Here is an 18,626-nt window from a genome sequence, read left to right as displayed (position 1 = left end):
GACAGTCCTATAAATGGAAATTCAGGAGGTCAAGTGATGATACCCGATATCTTCGGCTGTCAACCTCTTAATCGCCCAGGTTTACATACAACTATATTGATTTTAGTAAAAGGTGCTTAGGATGTGTGCAGTTCCAAGTTAACACGAGATAAAAAGAATTTTGGGAATGGTTTTCATTGTATGCTGTATAAAATGAATAGATTGACTGAATTCATACGTAATCACCAACCTTTACACTGGAAATCCGCAATATTTGGATTAAATAAAAAGAAATGTATATAGCAAAGTTCACCAAAACTCTCCACAAGAACAAATGCCGTCTCTGAAGTGGTGAAAACGGTGTGTATCTCTAACAATGATCTCCCTGCTAGTAAACCTAGAAACAAGTTTCATAAAATTGTGGCAATCACCACAAATTCTAAGGTTTTTCATAATCCTTATTGGTATATCACTACTAGGCAAACACATCAATCCAAATGTAACAGCAAGCTTCTCACTATGGTGTCTCAACAGAATCTGTTTTCTGCTATCTTCCACATCATGCAGGTCATGATTTGTATCAACCTTGTAACCCAATTTCTTCAACTCTTCCACCAAATTATCTAACTTAGCATAAACCCCTTCAATTTGTGGATGATTCCTTTCACCAACAGTAAATAAGTGAACTTTATTTTTTATTTCAATCCAACTTGCACCCATCTCCTTCCTCACATCACTCTCTTTCAGAAGCTTCCTTGTTCTTGCAACATCCTCCCACTTTTTATTTGCTGCATATATGTTTGCTAGCAAAATGTGGTTTCCTGCATTATCAGGTTCCATTTCAAATAGATGCTCGGCAGAAATCTCAGCAAACTCGATGTTGCCGTAAATTCTACAAGAGGCTAAAAGTGAACCCCATATAGAACTAGTTGCATGAAATGGCATTCTCTTTATTAAGTCATAAGCCTTGTTAAGCAATCCAGCTCTACCGAGAATGTCGATCATACACGAATAGTGAAGGACACTGGGTTTAAGATTGTGTTCTCGGATCATGAGATCAAAATACTTTTGTCCTTCTTCATGCAAACCCATATGACTACATGCATTTAATACAGACACATATGTTACATCATCGGGAAAGAAGCCTCTCTGCTGCATTTTTTCGAATAAGATCATAGCCTCTAGTGCACGAGCATGTTTAGCAAACCCACAAATCATTGCGTTCCACAAAACAATGTTTCTCACCTCCTCAAGACCTTGAAATACGAGGTAAGCTTCTCTTATGCAACCACATTTTGCATACATATCTATAAGGGAGGAAACAACATATATGTTGGAACCAATTCCAGACTTGGATGAAATAGCATGTAGTTGCTTCCCTTCAATCAAAGTTGCCAAAGCTGCACATGCACAAATAGCAGATGAAATCATAAACGGGTCGTTGTCAAAACCCAACTTTCGAGCCTTGTGAAAAAGCAGCAAAGACTCTTCATGAAACCCATTTTGGACATAACCTGCTACCATTGAACTCCAAGTAACAGCACTTCTTTCTGGCATACTCTCAAATATCTTACTTGCATCTTTTATTGAAGAGCATTTAGCATAGACATCAAGTAAAGCAGTTCCAACAAAACAATTCGAATCTATTTTCGCCTTGATTGAAAAGGCATGCAACTGTGTGCACTCAAATATAGCACATTTCAAGGCACATGCACATAGAACACTGGAAATGGTAAACTCATTGAAGGGTGTTCCCTCTCTCCGCATTTGAATGAAAAGTGTGAGAGCTTCTTGTTCCTCTGCATTCTGAGTAAGAGCTCTGATCATTGTGTTCCATGAAACTAAGCTTCTCAACGGCATTTCATCAAACTTTTTGCGAGCATTATCGAGTAAAGCGCATTTAGAATACATGTTAATCAGCATATTCGAAGTCAATATGTCCATTTCCAACCCGAGACGAATAGTTTGAGCATGGCATGACATTCCTCCTATGGATGAACTTGTTTTTGCACATAACTGCAAAACATATTGTAAATTTGAAACACGGGCAACATCATCATTTGCATCCATGTTAACATCTTGTTTCACCTTTAAGACATTTCGCTTGGCCTCAGATAATACTGATAATTTTCTAAACTGGGTGGAAGAACTGTGACAGAATATGTCACATCTTCTCAAGGTTTTCATGACTTTCATCGGAGAGAATACAAGTAAATCAGCATTCTCTAAATCATTTTGTCAAATAGGTGGTGGGCATAAAATGAATGTACACAGCAAATTAATTTGTCCAAAGTAAGCACCACAATTACTAAGTTCACTTCTTAAATTTACATTTCAGTGCTAACCACATCCCAAATTCAAAGAAATTCATCTTCTCCAGGGGAGGGAAAAATTCAAGAAATTCAACCAGTAAAAGACCAAATGAATATGAAACCTTAAACAGTGAATCATTTTTGTGGGCCTATCATGTCAGGGTCAAAATGAACAAGCCTTTATTTCATTATTACTTGGGCCTGGAGAATTTTATGTAGTTCTCAGATTACTTTTATTCTTTTGTTCACTCCAACAAACCCTGATTATTTTTAGAGGAAAATTCATAAAATCCCTTCAATATATTATGAAAATTTATTATTGATGAATTTTGTTTTAATCTTGACTCCTATATTATTATTATTTAAATTAAATTTTTATATACCAATATTTCTGTATTTTCACATTTTAACTCTGAAATTTATTATTTTCTTTTTAACTAATTTGTATTTTAACAATGGTTTCTTGTGGTTATTAATGCTGAGTAACATTCATCAAAGCGCTTCTACTACTGTGAATATGCTATTATCTGTTTGTTTATTAAATTGCTATTAATTTAACGTTATCTTTATGTAATATTCAAATTCACCAGCAATTAAATTTAAAAGATATTGGGAAGAAAAAAATAGCTAAAGACAAAGTGTTTGGGACTTTTCCTTATTTTTAATAGCTTGAACATATTTTATTGAATGTGCTTAATACTTAATGTGTATGGAATATTTTTTAGAGAAAGCAATCACTTGAATCGCAGCTGATCAGAGTTTCAGATATACCTTTTACAATATTTATTCGGTTTTTGTACTTCATACTATTCTTAACATTACATTATTATATAATATTGGTGTACTATATACCAAAAAATAATGGTGTACCAAGACAGCTTTTATACCACCTCAGAGTTGACACTCTCCATCTCTTCTACTTTATATATTGAATAATTAAAGGTTAACCAATTAATATTTAATAATATACTTTATGTGATCATTGAGATCCACATTAGGTCCTATTGATACTTTTTTTTCTTGTTTTCTTGGTAAAAAAACTAAGGCTTGATAGTTACTTATTTGAAGTTATCTATCTGCAAATACATTATTTTACTATTGTAAAAAAAGTTTTTTGTATTTGTTAAAACGAACTGGTGAAATTACTTGTTAGATATTGTTTTAGATGATGTTAAAAGCAAACACATTTTAAATCGGGTGTACAACCAAATTACAAAAAACTAACTAATTCTTTAGGAACCTCGTTTTGAAAAGCTAATTTTAAAATTAGTTATTTAAATTACCAAATTTGAAAAGTTATTCTAAATAATAGATATTTATAAAGTGTGGTTTCAAAGCAGACCATTTATAATAGATTTTAAATATCGTATTATCTTTTCATTTTTATATTCCTTCAACTAACACAACACTTTCTTCTAGCATTTCCACATACTCAAATAATTTATATCTAAATATTACAAAGACATTAAAGATAGTCATGAGTTTTAGTGAAATTATATTTTTTTCGATGGCAGCAGAGGCTAACAGCCCAGCAGGAAAAAACAAAGAAACTACATACCCCTACAGTAAGTAGTTCCTGCACTATCCAGCAACAAACTAATGGAACAAAAAGTAGGAGCAATATCAAATACACGAAACCTAGATCCCTTGTCCAAACCATGTTTCGCAAACGAGTCAACAACAGTGTTGGATTCCCGGAAAACATGGCTGCATCGAATTTGATGAAAGTTATGCATGGCAATCCGGATGTGGTTTACCAAGACATCACAAGGGTGGGAAATATGACAACCATTGTTAATCATCTTAATACTAGACGTAAAGTCTAACCCCACATAGATGTACATGAAACCACGGTAAAACAAAAGATGAATACCAATGAGGATACCCCACAATTTAGCATGCAAGGCTGAGCAGTTACCCAAAGTCTTCGCAAAGGCAAATAAGAAAGCACCAAAGTGATTCCTACCTACTCCGCCACACGCAGCAACAAGAGAAGAAGATGAGAAAGCCCCATCAGTATTAAGCTTCACCCAATTGACATCTGGAGGAATCCAACGAATGATGGGGGAATCAGGATGAACAATGTGAACAAACAAATACAGCTTCCTATTGAGGCTCTCGACCATGCTATCAGATCTAATCTGAATTTCTCGAGTCAAGGATGAAGGATTATCTGCCATATTATCAAAAATTAGTTTGTTCCTAGCTTGCCAAATCGCATCAATTGCAGCACCAAAAATCAAGCTCCACTCCAAACCGCGACTCCTTCTTTTATTGCAACCAACATTTTCGTCGATCCACTGATGCAGATCCATAGTAAAGAACTTGTGATCAACACCCTGGCCAAGCAGAAATTTCCACACATATTTGACAAAGTCACAATCACGCAAGGCATGCAACACCGATTCCACCTCGAGGCAACGCAGACAAGCATCAGAAAAGTCATGGATCGCCTAAATCGTTGAACATTGATAAATAATCCATTAGTAATTACATGCCAAAAGAGCAGATTGATACAATACGGTCCCTTCCAATTCCAAATTCCCTATGCAACTCTGTTTGCAGACATAATTAATTATATCCATTAGTAAAATTACATAAATCATATTTTTTTTATATCTACACAAACTACTCTTATTTATATTCATACATTACACTAATTAATTATCTCTTATTATTGATAGTCATTATTAGAGAGTTTGTATAGGTATAGGAAAGAGATAAGTGATTTGTGTAATTTTATTTAAACTTACGAAATGTGAGTGTAATTTACTTTCCAACTAATTATGCTCAATTTTTTAAATCCTTGTATTCAAATTATTGAGTGCATGACATTCTTGTTTTCCACCATATAAATTTTGGAAAATGATGTGTTCAAATAAAACAATATAACAAAATAGGTATAAAGGAAAAAAAAACAAAATAGCAATATGAAATTTATTCATAGATACAAGATCACAATATATAAAATGCATATTTACAAACAAAATGGCAATATATAGACTCATATAATAACAAATTTTGGACGGTAAAGTATTATGCTATTAATGTAATTGGTCATGCATATATTATGGTTGGTCAAGCATATAAACTATATTATTAGTGGATGGTTTAGTTTGGGAGTTTAATTTTGGAGGGGTGAAAGTGAAATGGAAGGCTTGTGAGCCATAAAATATACTTGTGAGATGACTATCAAGTCTTCTCATTTCATTCATTCCCTTCTAAAATCCAATTTTCAAACTAACCCTCAGATATATCACTTATCTAATGGTTGACATTAAAAGGGGTGCTAAAATAGAGATGTTTTGGCGAAACATGAGAGGTATTGTTTATGGGTATAATGAAAGCTATCAAGGAATCACTATTGGTTGAGTTCCATTGTGTATAAAGGTGATCATCCATATAGCATCAATTCAGATCCCTCATTCATTTTTTGAATTTGAATCATGGGTATGGGTATGGTTAAGGATTAGAATGAAGTTTAGGAAATAATTAAAGAAATATATCATGGATTTCTAGAATTGCGAAAGTGTATAGGGATGAGTGAGTTTCAAGTGAATAAAAAAGACTAGGTGTGAGTCGATTTATAAAATTTAGAAAATTAGATTTTTCCAAACTAGAATAATCGAAATTTGAAAACAATTTTGACATTGAGTGGAATCCTCTCAATTTTATTTCTTTTAAAATGTTATGACCTCCATCCACAACAATGCATCTCATTTAAAACGCCAATTTATAATCTCAACTTGCACATTTTTATACACAAAAATACAGATGCAAAGTATCTTGATTTTGGTGTGTGGGTCAATCTTCTTTCCAAAGCTTTAAACTCCCACACTAAATATTATATTCAGTTTTTGGTTGAATTCTGATCATTGTCATACCCGAGTTGCTTTTAATTCTTTTCATAAATATAATGAAGGATTTAATATGCTTACATTAAATCATCTTTTATTTATATCTTATATATTATTGAACTCTAAAATAAAAGTAATACAAATTAATAGTTATTAATATAATGATAATATAAAAAACTTTATATTAACCGACTTTAAACTCTATAATTAATGGTATCTTAACTAACTAAAATATGTATCAAATATGAGATACTATAACCCATCATTCACCCACAACAACATATCTCTTTCCCTCTCAACCTTAACACCTTTCTCTCTCATATATACCTTTTCTTTTGAGATGCACTTTACATAAATGCAATAAATACATAACAAGACAGATTGGGTGCTAGTTGCTATGATAATGAATAATATATCTCTTCACTCAATTTTTTGTTTAGTATCTTGATAAGACCTTTTCACAATTTTGTATTCACATGTTGCATGAGAGCACAAAGATATATTATTTTAATTGAAATTACAAGTAAGAGATAAACACAATAAGATGAATGGAGTCTATTGAATTTCTATATCCCAACACCATGTACGAAGAAATACAATACCATCTTTGCTTTCATATTGTTAATATTAAAAAGGGTGCGACTTTTGGCATTGAACTTCTCATTTTGTTCAAACAACCAATTGCAATGGGAATTAAGATTCATGTGAAATTATCAATTGACTGTTCCAGATGCTTTGAATAATGGGTATCTAAATTGATCCAAAAACTACAATAAGTAGAGAGAGAAAATATACATGTATGAGCCTACCCATACAATCTTCAAAAAAGATTTATATATGTCTATTTGCTAAATGATAACTATTATGAATCCAAAAACATTTTTACTTGCTAAATGATACTTTGACAAAGAAAGGAAAAAGGTTTATATATGTCTAAGGATCCTGACTCGACTAACTTTACTAGGAAAAAAGGTTATTAATGTGTAAAGTTATCACTTTAATTGAAAAAGCATTGACATGCCATTTTGAAAAAGAAAAAGAAGAAAACAAAGATAAGAATATTTTAATGCACACAAAACTATCACTTCCAGTTAGAAGTCTTCGCGCATAAACTCTAATCTCCTCCAATAGCTCGCAACATAAATGGAATATCGATGTGGATTACTCTTTTGATAATTTGTCATCTAATCTCTCTATGCAGAGTTTAGTTCATGTAAATCCTCATTTGGAATATTTCCCTTAAGTTTTTTAAACTTATTTCTCATCGTAACTATCAATTCTAGTGAAATCCAATGATTTGAATTAATGGGTAGATTTAAACCATTAAGTTTCATAAAATTGATGGCTAGGATAAAGAGTGAGTTTAAACAAAAGTAGATCTCCACTTATATATAATTTTTAACTTTTAAATGAAAGTAATACAAATGAATAATGATAATGATAGTATACTGAAACATTTCTACACGAGTGCATATAGATATTACACATAAAATTCCACCTGCAAGCATACAAAAAAGGAACCATAGAGAAATTGAGGGTATATGGGGGAAGAGAACAAAAATTGATCATGGAAAAAACATACTAGGATTTTTTTATAATAAAACAAGTAAACTAATTATTTAATTAGATAAAATTATGGCATAGGACACATTAGTTCTTTTGTCATTTTTCTAGGGCAAAATCATGTTCTTTCACCAAGTATATAGGACGATCTTGCTAGAGTTGAGAATCTCAACATCAAACAGTTTATATTTTAGCACATGATTAATCTCTAAAAAGTGATTCATATACCAACTTAGTTGTTGGCAAGTTATTAATAACCTGGCAAGTTATTAATAACCTACATTGATCCCTGAAAAAGATAGAAGGTGACAAAAGGGCTCATGTGTCCCATGTTTATAATAAGAAATAAAAAGTTTCATGTTGGTCCCCAATAATTTTAAGTGATAGTTAAAATACTCTTTTAATTTCATCAACATTTGAGGCTTTTCGAAGAGTAACTGAGATTTTTATTTTCTCAAAAACAAATTTGAGAAACACATTTTTTTGGACCAATTTAAATATTCACTTGCAAATAATTATAACAAAAATGTACGAAATGGGACAATGCTAGATAAGAAAAGATAACATTGTGCCAACATCCAACAATGTTTAATTAGAGACCATTATGATCCAACTAACAAAGTAAGATAAGTTGTGGGGTAATGTTTTGGTAGATTTCTAATTACACTTTTCTTAGTTTCTTTTTTAATTCAACCGTCATAGTAAGTTTACTAGTTAATCGCTACTTGGAATTTGCAAAATTAATATTTAAGGAAAGCAATATTGGATGGAAGAAGCAATATCATTTCAATGATAAAAAAAATCATATTTTAAATTTTATTGCACGGTCGATAATTGATTAAGTGTGTGAAATAATAGTATAGAAGAAAAAGCAATCCCAATAGCTCATATGGTTAATGATATGCATATCTCTTTCAACTTTCTTTCTTGCTTATTGTGTTCATTTTGCTGGGACACAAAGATTTAAGTGAAAAATGTCGACACATGAAAAAGACACATATCATTAAAGATGCCGAAAGTTCAAATACAAACCTGAAAGCACCAACTTAATACTCTTTTTTTCTCTCCTTACTTTGATATAATATGCTCTTATATTTACAAGAAAGTATTCTCAATTGCATACCCATTGCCTATGTTGGCATTGACATGTTTCACGTGACAAATTTTTTTCTCGTTAGGTTATATGCTTTAAGTCTCTCTTTCTTAGAGGAGAGAAAAAAAAGAAAAGGAAAGAGAGGAGAGAGTTTGAAGAGAAATAAAGAATTTCTATGTTTGGTTTGAAGAGAAGAAAGAATGAGATAAATAAAAAGTGGATGAGACCTACAAAAAAAACTTTCTCTCCTTGTATGGTGGGAAAGTGAGAAAAGTAATAAAATAACTAAAAAAAACTATTTTAGTTACTCAATATTATATCATTGTTTATTTATATAAAATTTTCATAATTATTTTTCATTTACATTCTCTTACTTCATCTCTCTTTCTTAAATCTCTCTCTTCTCTTATTTTCTACTCACTATCCAAACAAAACATTAGAGTTTACTATATTTTATAAACAAGATAAGTTAACATCAGTACTAAAAGAAATCATGTAGAAAAAAATACTGGAAAGCAATTGTTGTTTGAAAATGACTACTTTATCTAGTCAATAAAAATATCAACATAAAATTTATTGCTTGGTTTGGAGAATTAAGAGACGCAGATTATGAGCATGAGTTAAAACTACTATAAATAGACAATTTTTACCCACCCTTGGTGTAAAAAAAACTTCCCTCGTAAATAAATCAAAATAAAGTTTAATAAGGCTTAGTTTGGGAGTTGGATTTTAGAGGGGAAAGAAGGGAAATGGAAGACTTGGGAGCTATGAAATACACTTGCGATAAGACTCTCAAGCCTTCCCTTTCCTTTCCCTCTAAAATCCAACTCTCAAACTAACCCTAACAGGCTTTTTGAGAGGTTGTAACTACTTGACTGGCTGTAAGACAAGCTTGCCAAAAAATTTGGAGCAGAATCCACTTACTTCAAAATTAAGTTTTTTAAATTTAATTTTCATTGTAGTCATTAATTTTATGGATATCTAATAATTTAGAATTACTCATTAATTCACATTATCGGATTTCCCTATAGTTATGGCTGGAATGGGATGTACTGTGGATCTCTCCCAAAAAGTTACTTAAACATAATAAAGTCTAAATTAACAATTTAGTTCCTTACATTATTTTCCACTTGGTGTTTATTTATTGAATTTAATTATCGTGCAAATTAGCTACTAAATTAGCAAATGTGGTTAACTGTTCTTAGAAACTAAAAGAAAAGAAGTTAAAGTACCTTTTTCGGTATATTGGAATTAATAAAAGTAAGTTTTTTTTGTACTATTAAAGATATTTTTTCACCTTTTTTAGTAAAGAACTAATCTATTTTGATGTTTATGGTTGATCATTCCAATAAGTGTCGTTAACATGGATTGAAGTAAGTTGATACAAATTATATGAATTCAAAGGCTATGGTATGAGGATAATTAAACCCTCAGGTAAAACTATGAGCAGGCTACGAGTGCGAATCAACAGGGACATGTCACGTCTTGTTGAAGCACAAGTCTCGCATATTGACTATTTATATTGTAGAATTGGCTTTCCTAGTTTAAGGCTTGTTTGACCTATTAATATGATTAAAGACTACTATACAATAAGATTCAAATAGATTAACAAATATCCCTCCAAATAAGCATTTAAATGGGTAGACGAATGGGGACGACAACAACAAATGATCAATAGTGACAACTATTGAGAATGAGTCTTATGAGGTAGATGTTTTGACCTTTTATGTTTTAGACTTTAACTAATTATAAATTAGTAATAAAAAATAATTATTATATGTGTATGTTACAATTAAACAGGTCAACCCAAAGTTTGCCTTTGCCATAAGGTAAACATGCTTTAAAAAAATCTTATATCTAGCTTTTTTTCTACCACCCAAGTCTAGTTCTACTTCTAATATTAAATTCTGAACCTTTAATTAGTTGATGGAACTATTTTCATCTAAAAATAGGAAGAAATACTGAGAAAGGAAACTTCACATCCTTTCTTAATTATCAAACCACTTGGATTGTCTAACTTTAATTGTATATATTTTTGGAACTTTTGAACTTTATACTTCTTTATCAATATTTTTCTCTCACTTCTATACCTTTTTAATTAAATAAAAAAGAATTAAGTTCCAAAAAATCAAAGTTAAATATTCCATTCAGTCATTGGATTACCCATATTTGATTAATTTTCATTAAAAAAATGCAAATAATGAATGAATCAACTTCAATTTTCATATAACAGCCCTATGCAAAAGGCTAAATAATGACAAGTCTGCTTTGGGTCTTATTAAATGCATTTCCCCCCACTGAATAGAGAAATTATTGAGCCTTCGGCCCTAGCCCATAGGACTAGTCCTATCCTATAATTTCCAAATGTCATTATGTAAATGCCATTTACCCCTCTCTCTTTTTACCAGGATGCAATTTACGTCTCTAATTATGCACACCAAGATCACAGTTTCAAGAAGAGTAAATCTAGCACAGTAACCTTATAAATGAAAAGCTACAACCTGGATAAAGCTTAAACTCAAATGGGTTGATTTGACACAATCCTTTCATCTTTGTACTTTTTTCAAAATATAGCTTCGATGTTAGAGAATTAATAGGTAGATAAAGATTAAGTTGACAATTTTTTTTTACTTGTGATAATAACATAATCCATAATAAATAACAAACAGGACTACAACTGAACTCGCCTTTGAACTATACAATTCACCACTTCTACAAAAGTTGCAGCCTATTATAATATTCCATATAATTGCCCCTCACCACTACCCTGTTAAGTGACCATCAACTATCCAAAAATGTTGAAGCCGCAATGATCTAAAATTCAAAAAACATAATCATACTTGAAAACATTGGTCCTCCTCACTTTCTTCTGATTCCATGTTAATTTCACAATTCTTTTGACCAATAGAATCACCTCCTTCAGCATCATAGCTAGCATGAACGCTATAAAAGACATAGACAATCACTGCTACAGCAGAAAAGAATGCAAATCGAACATAGGATGGCCCATCCAATGATCCCAACAAAAACACATTCAGAAAGATTGAAATAGAGGGTATCCATGGCATGAGTGGGACACCCCAGAATTCTGGCTTACGTGCTTGAGGGACCATGCAATGAAAAAGTTGTAATATTGCAATAGCAATCACAGCACAAGTACTGAGTAACCCTGCCTTAGCCCTTCCATTGGGTAAAAATTTCCAAATGAGGGTGAACATGATTGCCGTAAAGGAAAATGAGCAGAGGAAGGACAATGTAGGCCATGGCTTGGTTGTCCCAATAGCCACGTAACGTCTATAAATCACAGCATTTGCCACCATGTAAAAGACAAAGAGGGTGCCAATAGACACTAGATTGAGGAGGACATCAAGGTCAGTGAAAAGGGCAAGTGCCGCTGTGAAGATCCCTGAAAAAGAGATTATATGCAGATGTGAGAAAATTTGTGACCCCAGAAATGCACAATCATATATTCAAGCCATTTGACCACCCTCTTGGAATAGTGCAGTTGTAAAAACAGTGAAGAAGAATCACTCTGCAAGCCCCAAGGATAACCATCAAGTAGGAAACATCAACAGGATTACACTAAAATTTTGAAAATATATGCATCTACTGATACCACCAAATGCCATAAGACTCAATTTCCTCCATTATCAAGCTGACAATGGGAGGAGGAGGACGAGGAGGAGAAGCAAGTCAACAATTCACAGTACTCCCATAAAAAACTAACAAAGACAACTTCATACTCCATAAGTCCATATATCAAATCTCACCCCAAGATCAATAAATTGTAGAAAAAGTGGGTCCAAATTCAGTTTCTCAAACAAACCAACAACTCATCACTCCAGCTAAACATTACCAACACAACACCACATATGAGCAAATCAAGTGAAGAATTAAACACAGAAAAAATAGTGTATAAAGAGGGTAGGTTATATCAGCAATGGAAGGAAAGAAAAGACTTTTGGAATTATGAAATATACTTGTTATATGACTCTCAAACAGAACTAAAAGTAAGAGCACATAACATACCAAGAAAAGTGGAGGCATTGACTGGGGTGTTAGTCTTGGGATGAACCCTAGCAAACCATGGAGGGATCACGCTGGCCCGTCCAATAACACACATGTAACGAGCTTGACCCATCATGGCCACCAAGAGTGACGTCAATATCCCAAAACTGGCCCCCACTCCTATCACCCGTGACACCCATCCCAAACCCTCTGATTTCCCACTAAAAGCTGCTGAAAACGGCGCTTCTGTATCAATCTGAGATGCATACATATTATCATTCACCCGTACAACATTATACAAACAAAATAAGTACAAATCCATAAATTTAATTTAATTTACCATATCATAGGGTAGAAGCTTGGACATTGAAGTTGCCATTAAACAATACAGAAGCGTTACAATGATCACTGAACCGGACACGCCTATCGGGATATCTTTCACTGGATTCTTAACTTCTTCTGCTAATGTTGAAACTGCGTCATATCCTATATAACTTATATACACCATCGCTGCACCATTGAACACACCCGAAGCCCCATAAGGGAAGAATCCAGAAGCGTTTTCATGATTACTGGTTTCGGTGAAATTCTTCCAGCTCCCTCTCGTAAAACCGATCACTATTATGAACACTATGAAGAGTAAGTGCAGAATTGTTAATATCATATTCACCACCGAACTTTCTCTTGTACTGAAAATCAAAATTGAAAGAGGGTTTAGATTGCAGAAATGAAAATGAAGTTACATTGTTATTGTGAGTGAGTGAGGAAATGATGGAACCTGTAGCAGATAACAAATGTTACGAGTAAAATGACGGCAACGGCTACGATGTCTATTTGATTGAAACCGTTGGGAAGATGAGGCACGGTGAGTCTCCAGTTCCAGGAGGAGACTCCAATCGCGGTGCCGAAGTACGCCGTGAAGCTTCTCGCCACGGCGGCGTTCGACATCACGTAGTCCATTATGAGATTCGCTCCGGTAAAAAACGCAGCAAATTCACCTGAGCAATATTCCACGTCAGCAAAATAATTAAAATTAAAAAAACAACGAAAATGGTAAGAGTAACGAACCGAATGTTACGCGGAGGTAACTGAAAGCGCCGCCGGCGACAGGCATATCGACGGCGAACTCCGTGTAGCAAAAAGCGGATAGGAGAGAACAGAGACCAGCAATGGCGTACGATAGCACTACGGCGGGTCCAGCTAGGAGGCGACTGGCGCGGCCGGTAGTGACGAAAACTCCGGCACCGACCATTCCGCCGATACCAAAACCAACGAGGTCGTACCAGCGAAGTGTTTTGCGCATATCTGAACCGGACCGGGTTCGAACCCGGCTCATTTCATCGTAAGGGGTAGAAACGGAAATGGCTCGGCGAGTGAAGCGAGTGGGAGTGTGAGAGAGTGCACGCAGATAAGCGCGTAAGCTTGAGAATGATGAGGTGTGGGTCTCCATTGCGATGGAGATTGGGAAGATAGAAGGGTGCCTTTGTTGTGAGAAAGAGATTGCGGTTTTATAAACATTCATTCAAGACATCAAATCATCATTTATTGGGACAAAGATCCTGTGTCCTAAGAAAATTATATCCCTATATATTAAATTAATAAAATTTTATAGAATAGTATACAAATATTAATTTATGTTATTATAATTTTTATCTTTAATAGAATAAGATTTTTTGATTGTACGGAGACATGATTTTCTGATCCCCATCGCAATAATAGTAGGAGCATACTTTTTTTTTAATGTAGAGCGAGTATGTGTAAATAGTTGCTTTGATTTTTTTAGTACATAAATAGTACTTTGATTTATGATAACTTACTTATTTTTTAGCTTTTGACTAGTGATAATTTTATATTTTTAGTCACTGATAATGTGGTTACGTTTACTTTAGTCCATCACAAATAAAACAACATCTTCAGTTCATCGTAGTACGTTTTTTTATAATGTTTGACGTTAATTAGTTTAATTCCTTGAGAAAGATTTAAGTGACTAGTATAACATAATCTCATGGACTAAAAGATAATGGCTAAGAGTAAAAAATATATTTATTGACAGTGTAAAAGATTATACAGAGTTAGCTCATTATTCATTTTTAATATCGTTGACTCTTAAAAAAAGTAATACAAATAAATTATAGATATTATACTGACTGTGTATAAATTTTTACATTGAGTGTGACATTATAGTCAAATTTTATGTGTTAAATATCTATCATTCATTTGTATTTCTATATTTAAAAATCAATAATAAATAAATATTATGGATGATATAATGTTAGTTTATCAAACTCTTCAATATATTTTGTTTTCTCTTTTGTGGATTAAAATGAACAGTGATTACACTCCTAAAAAATCTAAGTGACTCTCTAGGAAATTAATTACTACTTCAATTTGATACAAATGTAACAATATAAGATATAAGAGTAACAGGTATTTCATTAGTTCCATATATTTTTCTACAATTTAGAAATGATTTGATAAAAGAGTTTAATGTGAAATATAGATATGAGGTAAATTTAGGTGTTCCATTCCATACATATAAAGTTGAAGAATAAATTTTAATTTGAATTGCTTAAATTAATGAAAAGTATTAACAGACATAAAATAACCAAGTGATTAATATCGAACTAAAAAAGGTGAGATTATTTTCAACTGAAAATGGGAAAGAAAGAAGACGAATGAAAACTTGATATGGATAGCTGCAAAGTGAAAAGGGTGTAACAAAACAACATTTGAGGAAGAGTTTAAAATGTATGCACTAACAGTATAAAGATTTATATGAAGTCAGTACATGGTTCACCATTCATTTGCAATACTTTTATTTAATGTGTTGAGACCGAAACCGGATTGTGAGGAGAAGAGTCTGTGTCATGAAAGAAGGGTGTGAATTGGACCACCTCGTACCTATTTTATTTTCAAATTCAATGTGTTGAGACCGAAACCGAACGGAACCTTGGCAGAAATTCAGAAAGCTCATAATGGTCCCAGACCCTTCTAACTTGAAACGTGCATCAAGTAACATGCTTTAACCATTAGTATTATAAAATTGGCATCATATTAAGTGTATGTATTGTTTTTGGTATGACTAAGGTCCCTCGTTCTATAAAGTTTATCTAATATATGATTGTATATGTTAAAACCAATTTTAATGCACAAAAAAAGTAAATAGCATTATGGAAATGACTAATAAAAAATGAGAAATAGAGAGATAATACTTTGAGTGTTTTAGTTCATTAATTAAAAGTAATACATTTCATAAATAAAAGCGAAAATTAACCTTCTTTCATAAATAAGAGTTGGAAACGTGTATTTCTATAACATATTATTGAAGAAAAAATTTATACAGAGTTATATACATTATCATTTATCATTCATTATTCATTTTAATTATTATTAAGTCTTGAAAAAAGCAATCCAAAATTTTTTTGGATGGTGTATTTACTATATATAAAAATACAAGTTCCAACACAACATGACTAATTAGTAATAAAATCCTAAAATTCAGATTTAATCATCCGAGTAAAAACAGATATATGGTTATTATTAGATAGATATATGGCATATGCATGTTATTAATATCTCTACGGTTGAAGACACTGTTGTTATCTGTAAGTAACAGTTGACTGAAACTATTTTTTCTTGGTTATGTTGGAGTAGTGTATTCAGAAGTTGCTTTCACTGATAATGGTGTATTCACTGCATTAACACTTTGTCACAGAATGATGTTGTCGAGTATCAGCTTGTTAAAACTCTTTTGTCCCCATTATTATAGCTCTTCCACCCACACATCTTTAGCTTCAATACTCAACTGATTCGAGTAAGGAAATAATGTTGCTTTTGGAGTCAGAAAAAGTGGTGGGGTGGAAGGCTTATGGAGTAGAATCATATCCATTACAAAAATATTAACATTTGTTTATAGAAAAATAAATAATGTTGCTTTGTTTTTTTCTTGACCTAGTATAATTTTAATGTTCGGAGCTTTGGATTTTAATTTCTAGTTATCGATTATGTAATTATATCATTCACTTTCTTTCCTTTTGGTTTTCTATAATTCTGAATAAAAACACTGTTCATTTATTAAAGAATGTAATATATATGTCTTAATAATATAAAGATTTATAACAACAATATATTCTCCATCATTTATTTATATTATTTTTAATTAAAAGTCAATAATAATTGATAATAAATAACGAATGATACAATATACAAAATTGGTGCATATACTTTTGTTCTTTTGTAAAAGTAGTTGGGCTAAGACACAAGGTGACTAAGTTTTCCAATTGATGCCCACAAAACTGCAGATATTTTCTATGAGATATATAAAAAAGTAGTCCAGTGACTAATTATATTTGGGCTAAGTTGCAAAACCAATGGATCAGACCCAATAAAGCAGGCATCTATGGTCCAGAACAGAACCTCAAGGCCTCCTTCCATGCATCAGCTGGCAGGACCAACCACGTGTATTATTGAGTTATTAATTTTGGGATTTTATAAGCAAATATGTATATATGTATATATATGCAAGTGTTTTAAGTGATCGTTGGAATTTTGTTTAATGAAAGTCATTAGTGATAACTTTTGGATGTGAAATCTAAAAAAACAAGTCTTGCATAGAAGAGTTTTGAAAAAAAAAAACTTAAAAAAATCTCATCTTATGAATAGAGGTATTCTCCCTTGTTATAACTCGCTGCAAGTTGAATACACTTTCATTCAACTTTTTCTTTCTCCCTCATATTTTTCACCCGTGTTTATTATGGTGAATAAATTTGAGATCGATTTTTACAATGCAGTAAGAATTTGATAATAGAGAATAAGTGCAAATGATGACTCACGTTTTTTTATATTGTAGCCTTTAACAGAAAGATAGGTGCCAAATTATAATGCGAAAGTTAAGGTAACAAACTGAAGAAAGTGTAAAGGATTTGCGGACATTCTGGGATTGTGAAGGGTCAAAGAGGCTGCTGATTTTGTTGGTACAACAAGAAAGAATAAGCATACGTGTGTTTTCTATCCAAAAACCATACATTTCTTTATTGTTTTTCCCTTCCTTTGTTCACACATGCATGAATGAATTCAAATGGAGAAAATAGATCAAACATGTGTTGATTTAACGACGTAAGGCCTTATTAGAATTTTAGGACGACTAAAAGGTCAATATTCGATTCCTACAAGAGACACTTATTGGGAAGTGCAATCATACACCTAAAATGAATTAATTTTTTATTCAAAAGAGTAATCAATATTGTTGGTGGTACCCAAAAAATGGAGAAAATAGTACATGGGCGCGTTTCTTTTTGGTTGGTTAATTATTATTAAAAAATAATATATACAAACAATGATAAACTTACTTTACACCAACAATGGACATGTATTAAACTTCAATATTCAATATTCAGGACCAAGGATGTATGATTTCGATCGCATTCATTATGCATCGCCAAGGCCTACTAAACTTGTCTAAGCAAGGGTTTTAAGCCTTGTTACTCACTCAACTCTTTGGGCTTATAATACACTATTCTCCATTATGTCACCTTCAATGTTATATTCCAATATCTATAGGAACTAAGGATGGGACAGTAGTATCATGCGCCTTAATAAAATAGGGCAAATTTATGAGAATGGTGATGGATACCTTAACATGGTTAATAATTTTTTTCGTTACAAAATTACACATTTAAACATATTAAAAGTTAAAAGTTTTAATGATTTTCAATACAAGGTTTTTATTTCTTTTGATTCCTTAGTCAACATGTTTAGGCCGCGAATTAACAAGATGATCAGAAAAATATACTATCATTGGTTCTTATTATAAGA

General features: G+C 32.3%; 2 protein-coding genes across 2 annotated transcripts; both read right to left on the bottom strand.

The window, feature by feature from the left end:
* LOC109353627 (pentatricopeptide repeat-containing protein At5g04780) lies at positions 201–2,414 on the bottom strand. Its single transcript, XM_019595960.1, has one exon. The coding sequence runs from the start codon at positions 2,173–2,175 to the stop codon at positions 289–291; it is 1,887 nt and encodes a 628-aa protein (XP_019451505.1). The 5' UTR covers positions 2,176–2,414; the 3' UTR covers positions 201–288.
* On the bottom strand, positions 11,493–14,327 carry LOC109353472 (cationic amino acid transporter 7, chloroplastic-like). Its single transcript, XM_019595763.1, has 5 exons — positions 13,881–14,327; positions 13,591–13,810; positions 13,153–13,501; positions 12,834–13,068; positions 11,493–12,210 (listed from the first exon to the last, which is right to left on the bottom strand). The coding sequence occupies exons 1-5, from the start codon at positions 14,260–14,262 to the stop codon at positions 11,639–11,641; spliced, it is 1,758 nt and encodes a 585-aa protein (XP_019451308.1). The 5' UTR covers positions 14,263–14,327; the 3' UTR covers positions 11,493–11,638.

The sequence above is a fragment of the Lupinus angustifolius genome, chromosome LG08 (genome assembly GCF_001865875.1).
Source record: "Lupinus angustifolius cultivar Tanjil chromosome LG08, LupAngTanjil_v1.0, whole genome shotgun sequence".
Taxonomy (NCBI): Eukaryota; Viridiplantae; Streptophyta; class Magnoliopsida; order Fabales; family Fabaceae; genus Lupinus; species Lupinus angustifolius.
Note: the sequence above shows the minus strand (reverse complement) of the source record. Positions and strands in the feature narration are given on the sequence as shown.

Bases quoted from the DNA above. Each gene is read 5' to 3' on its own strand.
- LOC109353627 (XM_019595960.1), bottom strand. From the start codon at position 2,175: ATGAAAGTCATGAAAACCTTGAGAAGATGTGACATATTCTGTCACAGT.
- LOC109353472 (XM_019595763.1), bottom strand. From the start codon at position 14,262: ATGGAGACCCACACCTCATCATTCTCAAGCTTACGCGCTTATCTGCGT. The intron at 13,502-13,590 runs GTTCCATCATTT...TTTGATTTTCAG, and splicing joins ACATTTGTTATCTGCTACAG to TACAAGAGAAAGTTCGGTGG. The intron at 13,069-13,152 runs GTAAATTAAATT...TATGCATCTCAG, and splicing joins AGCTTCTACCCTATGATATG to ATTGATACAGAAGCGCCGTT.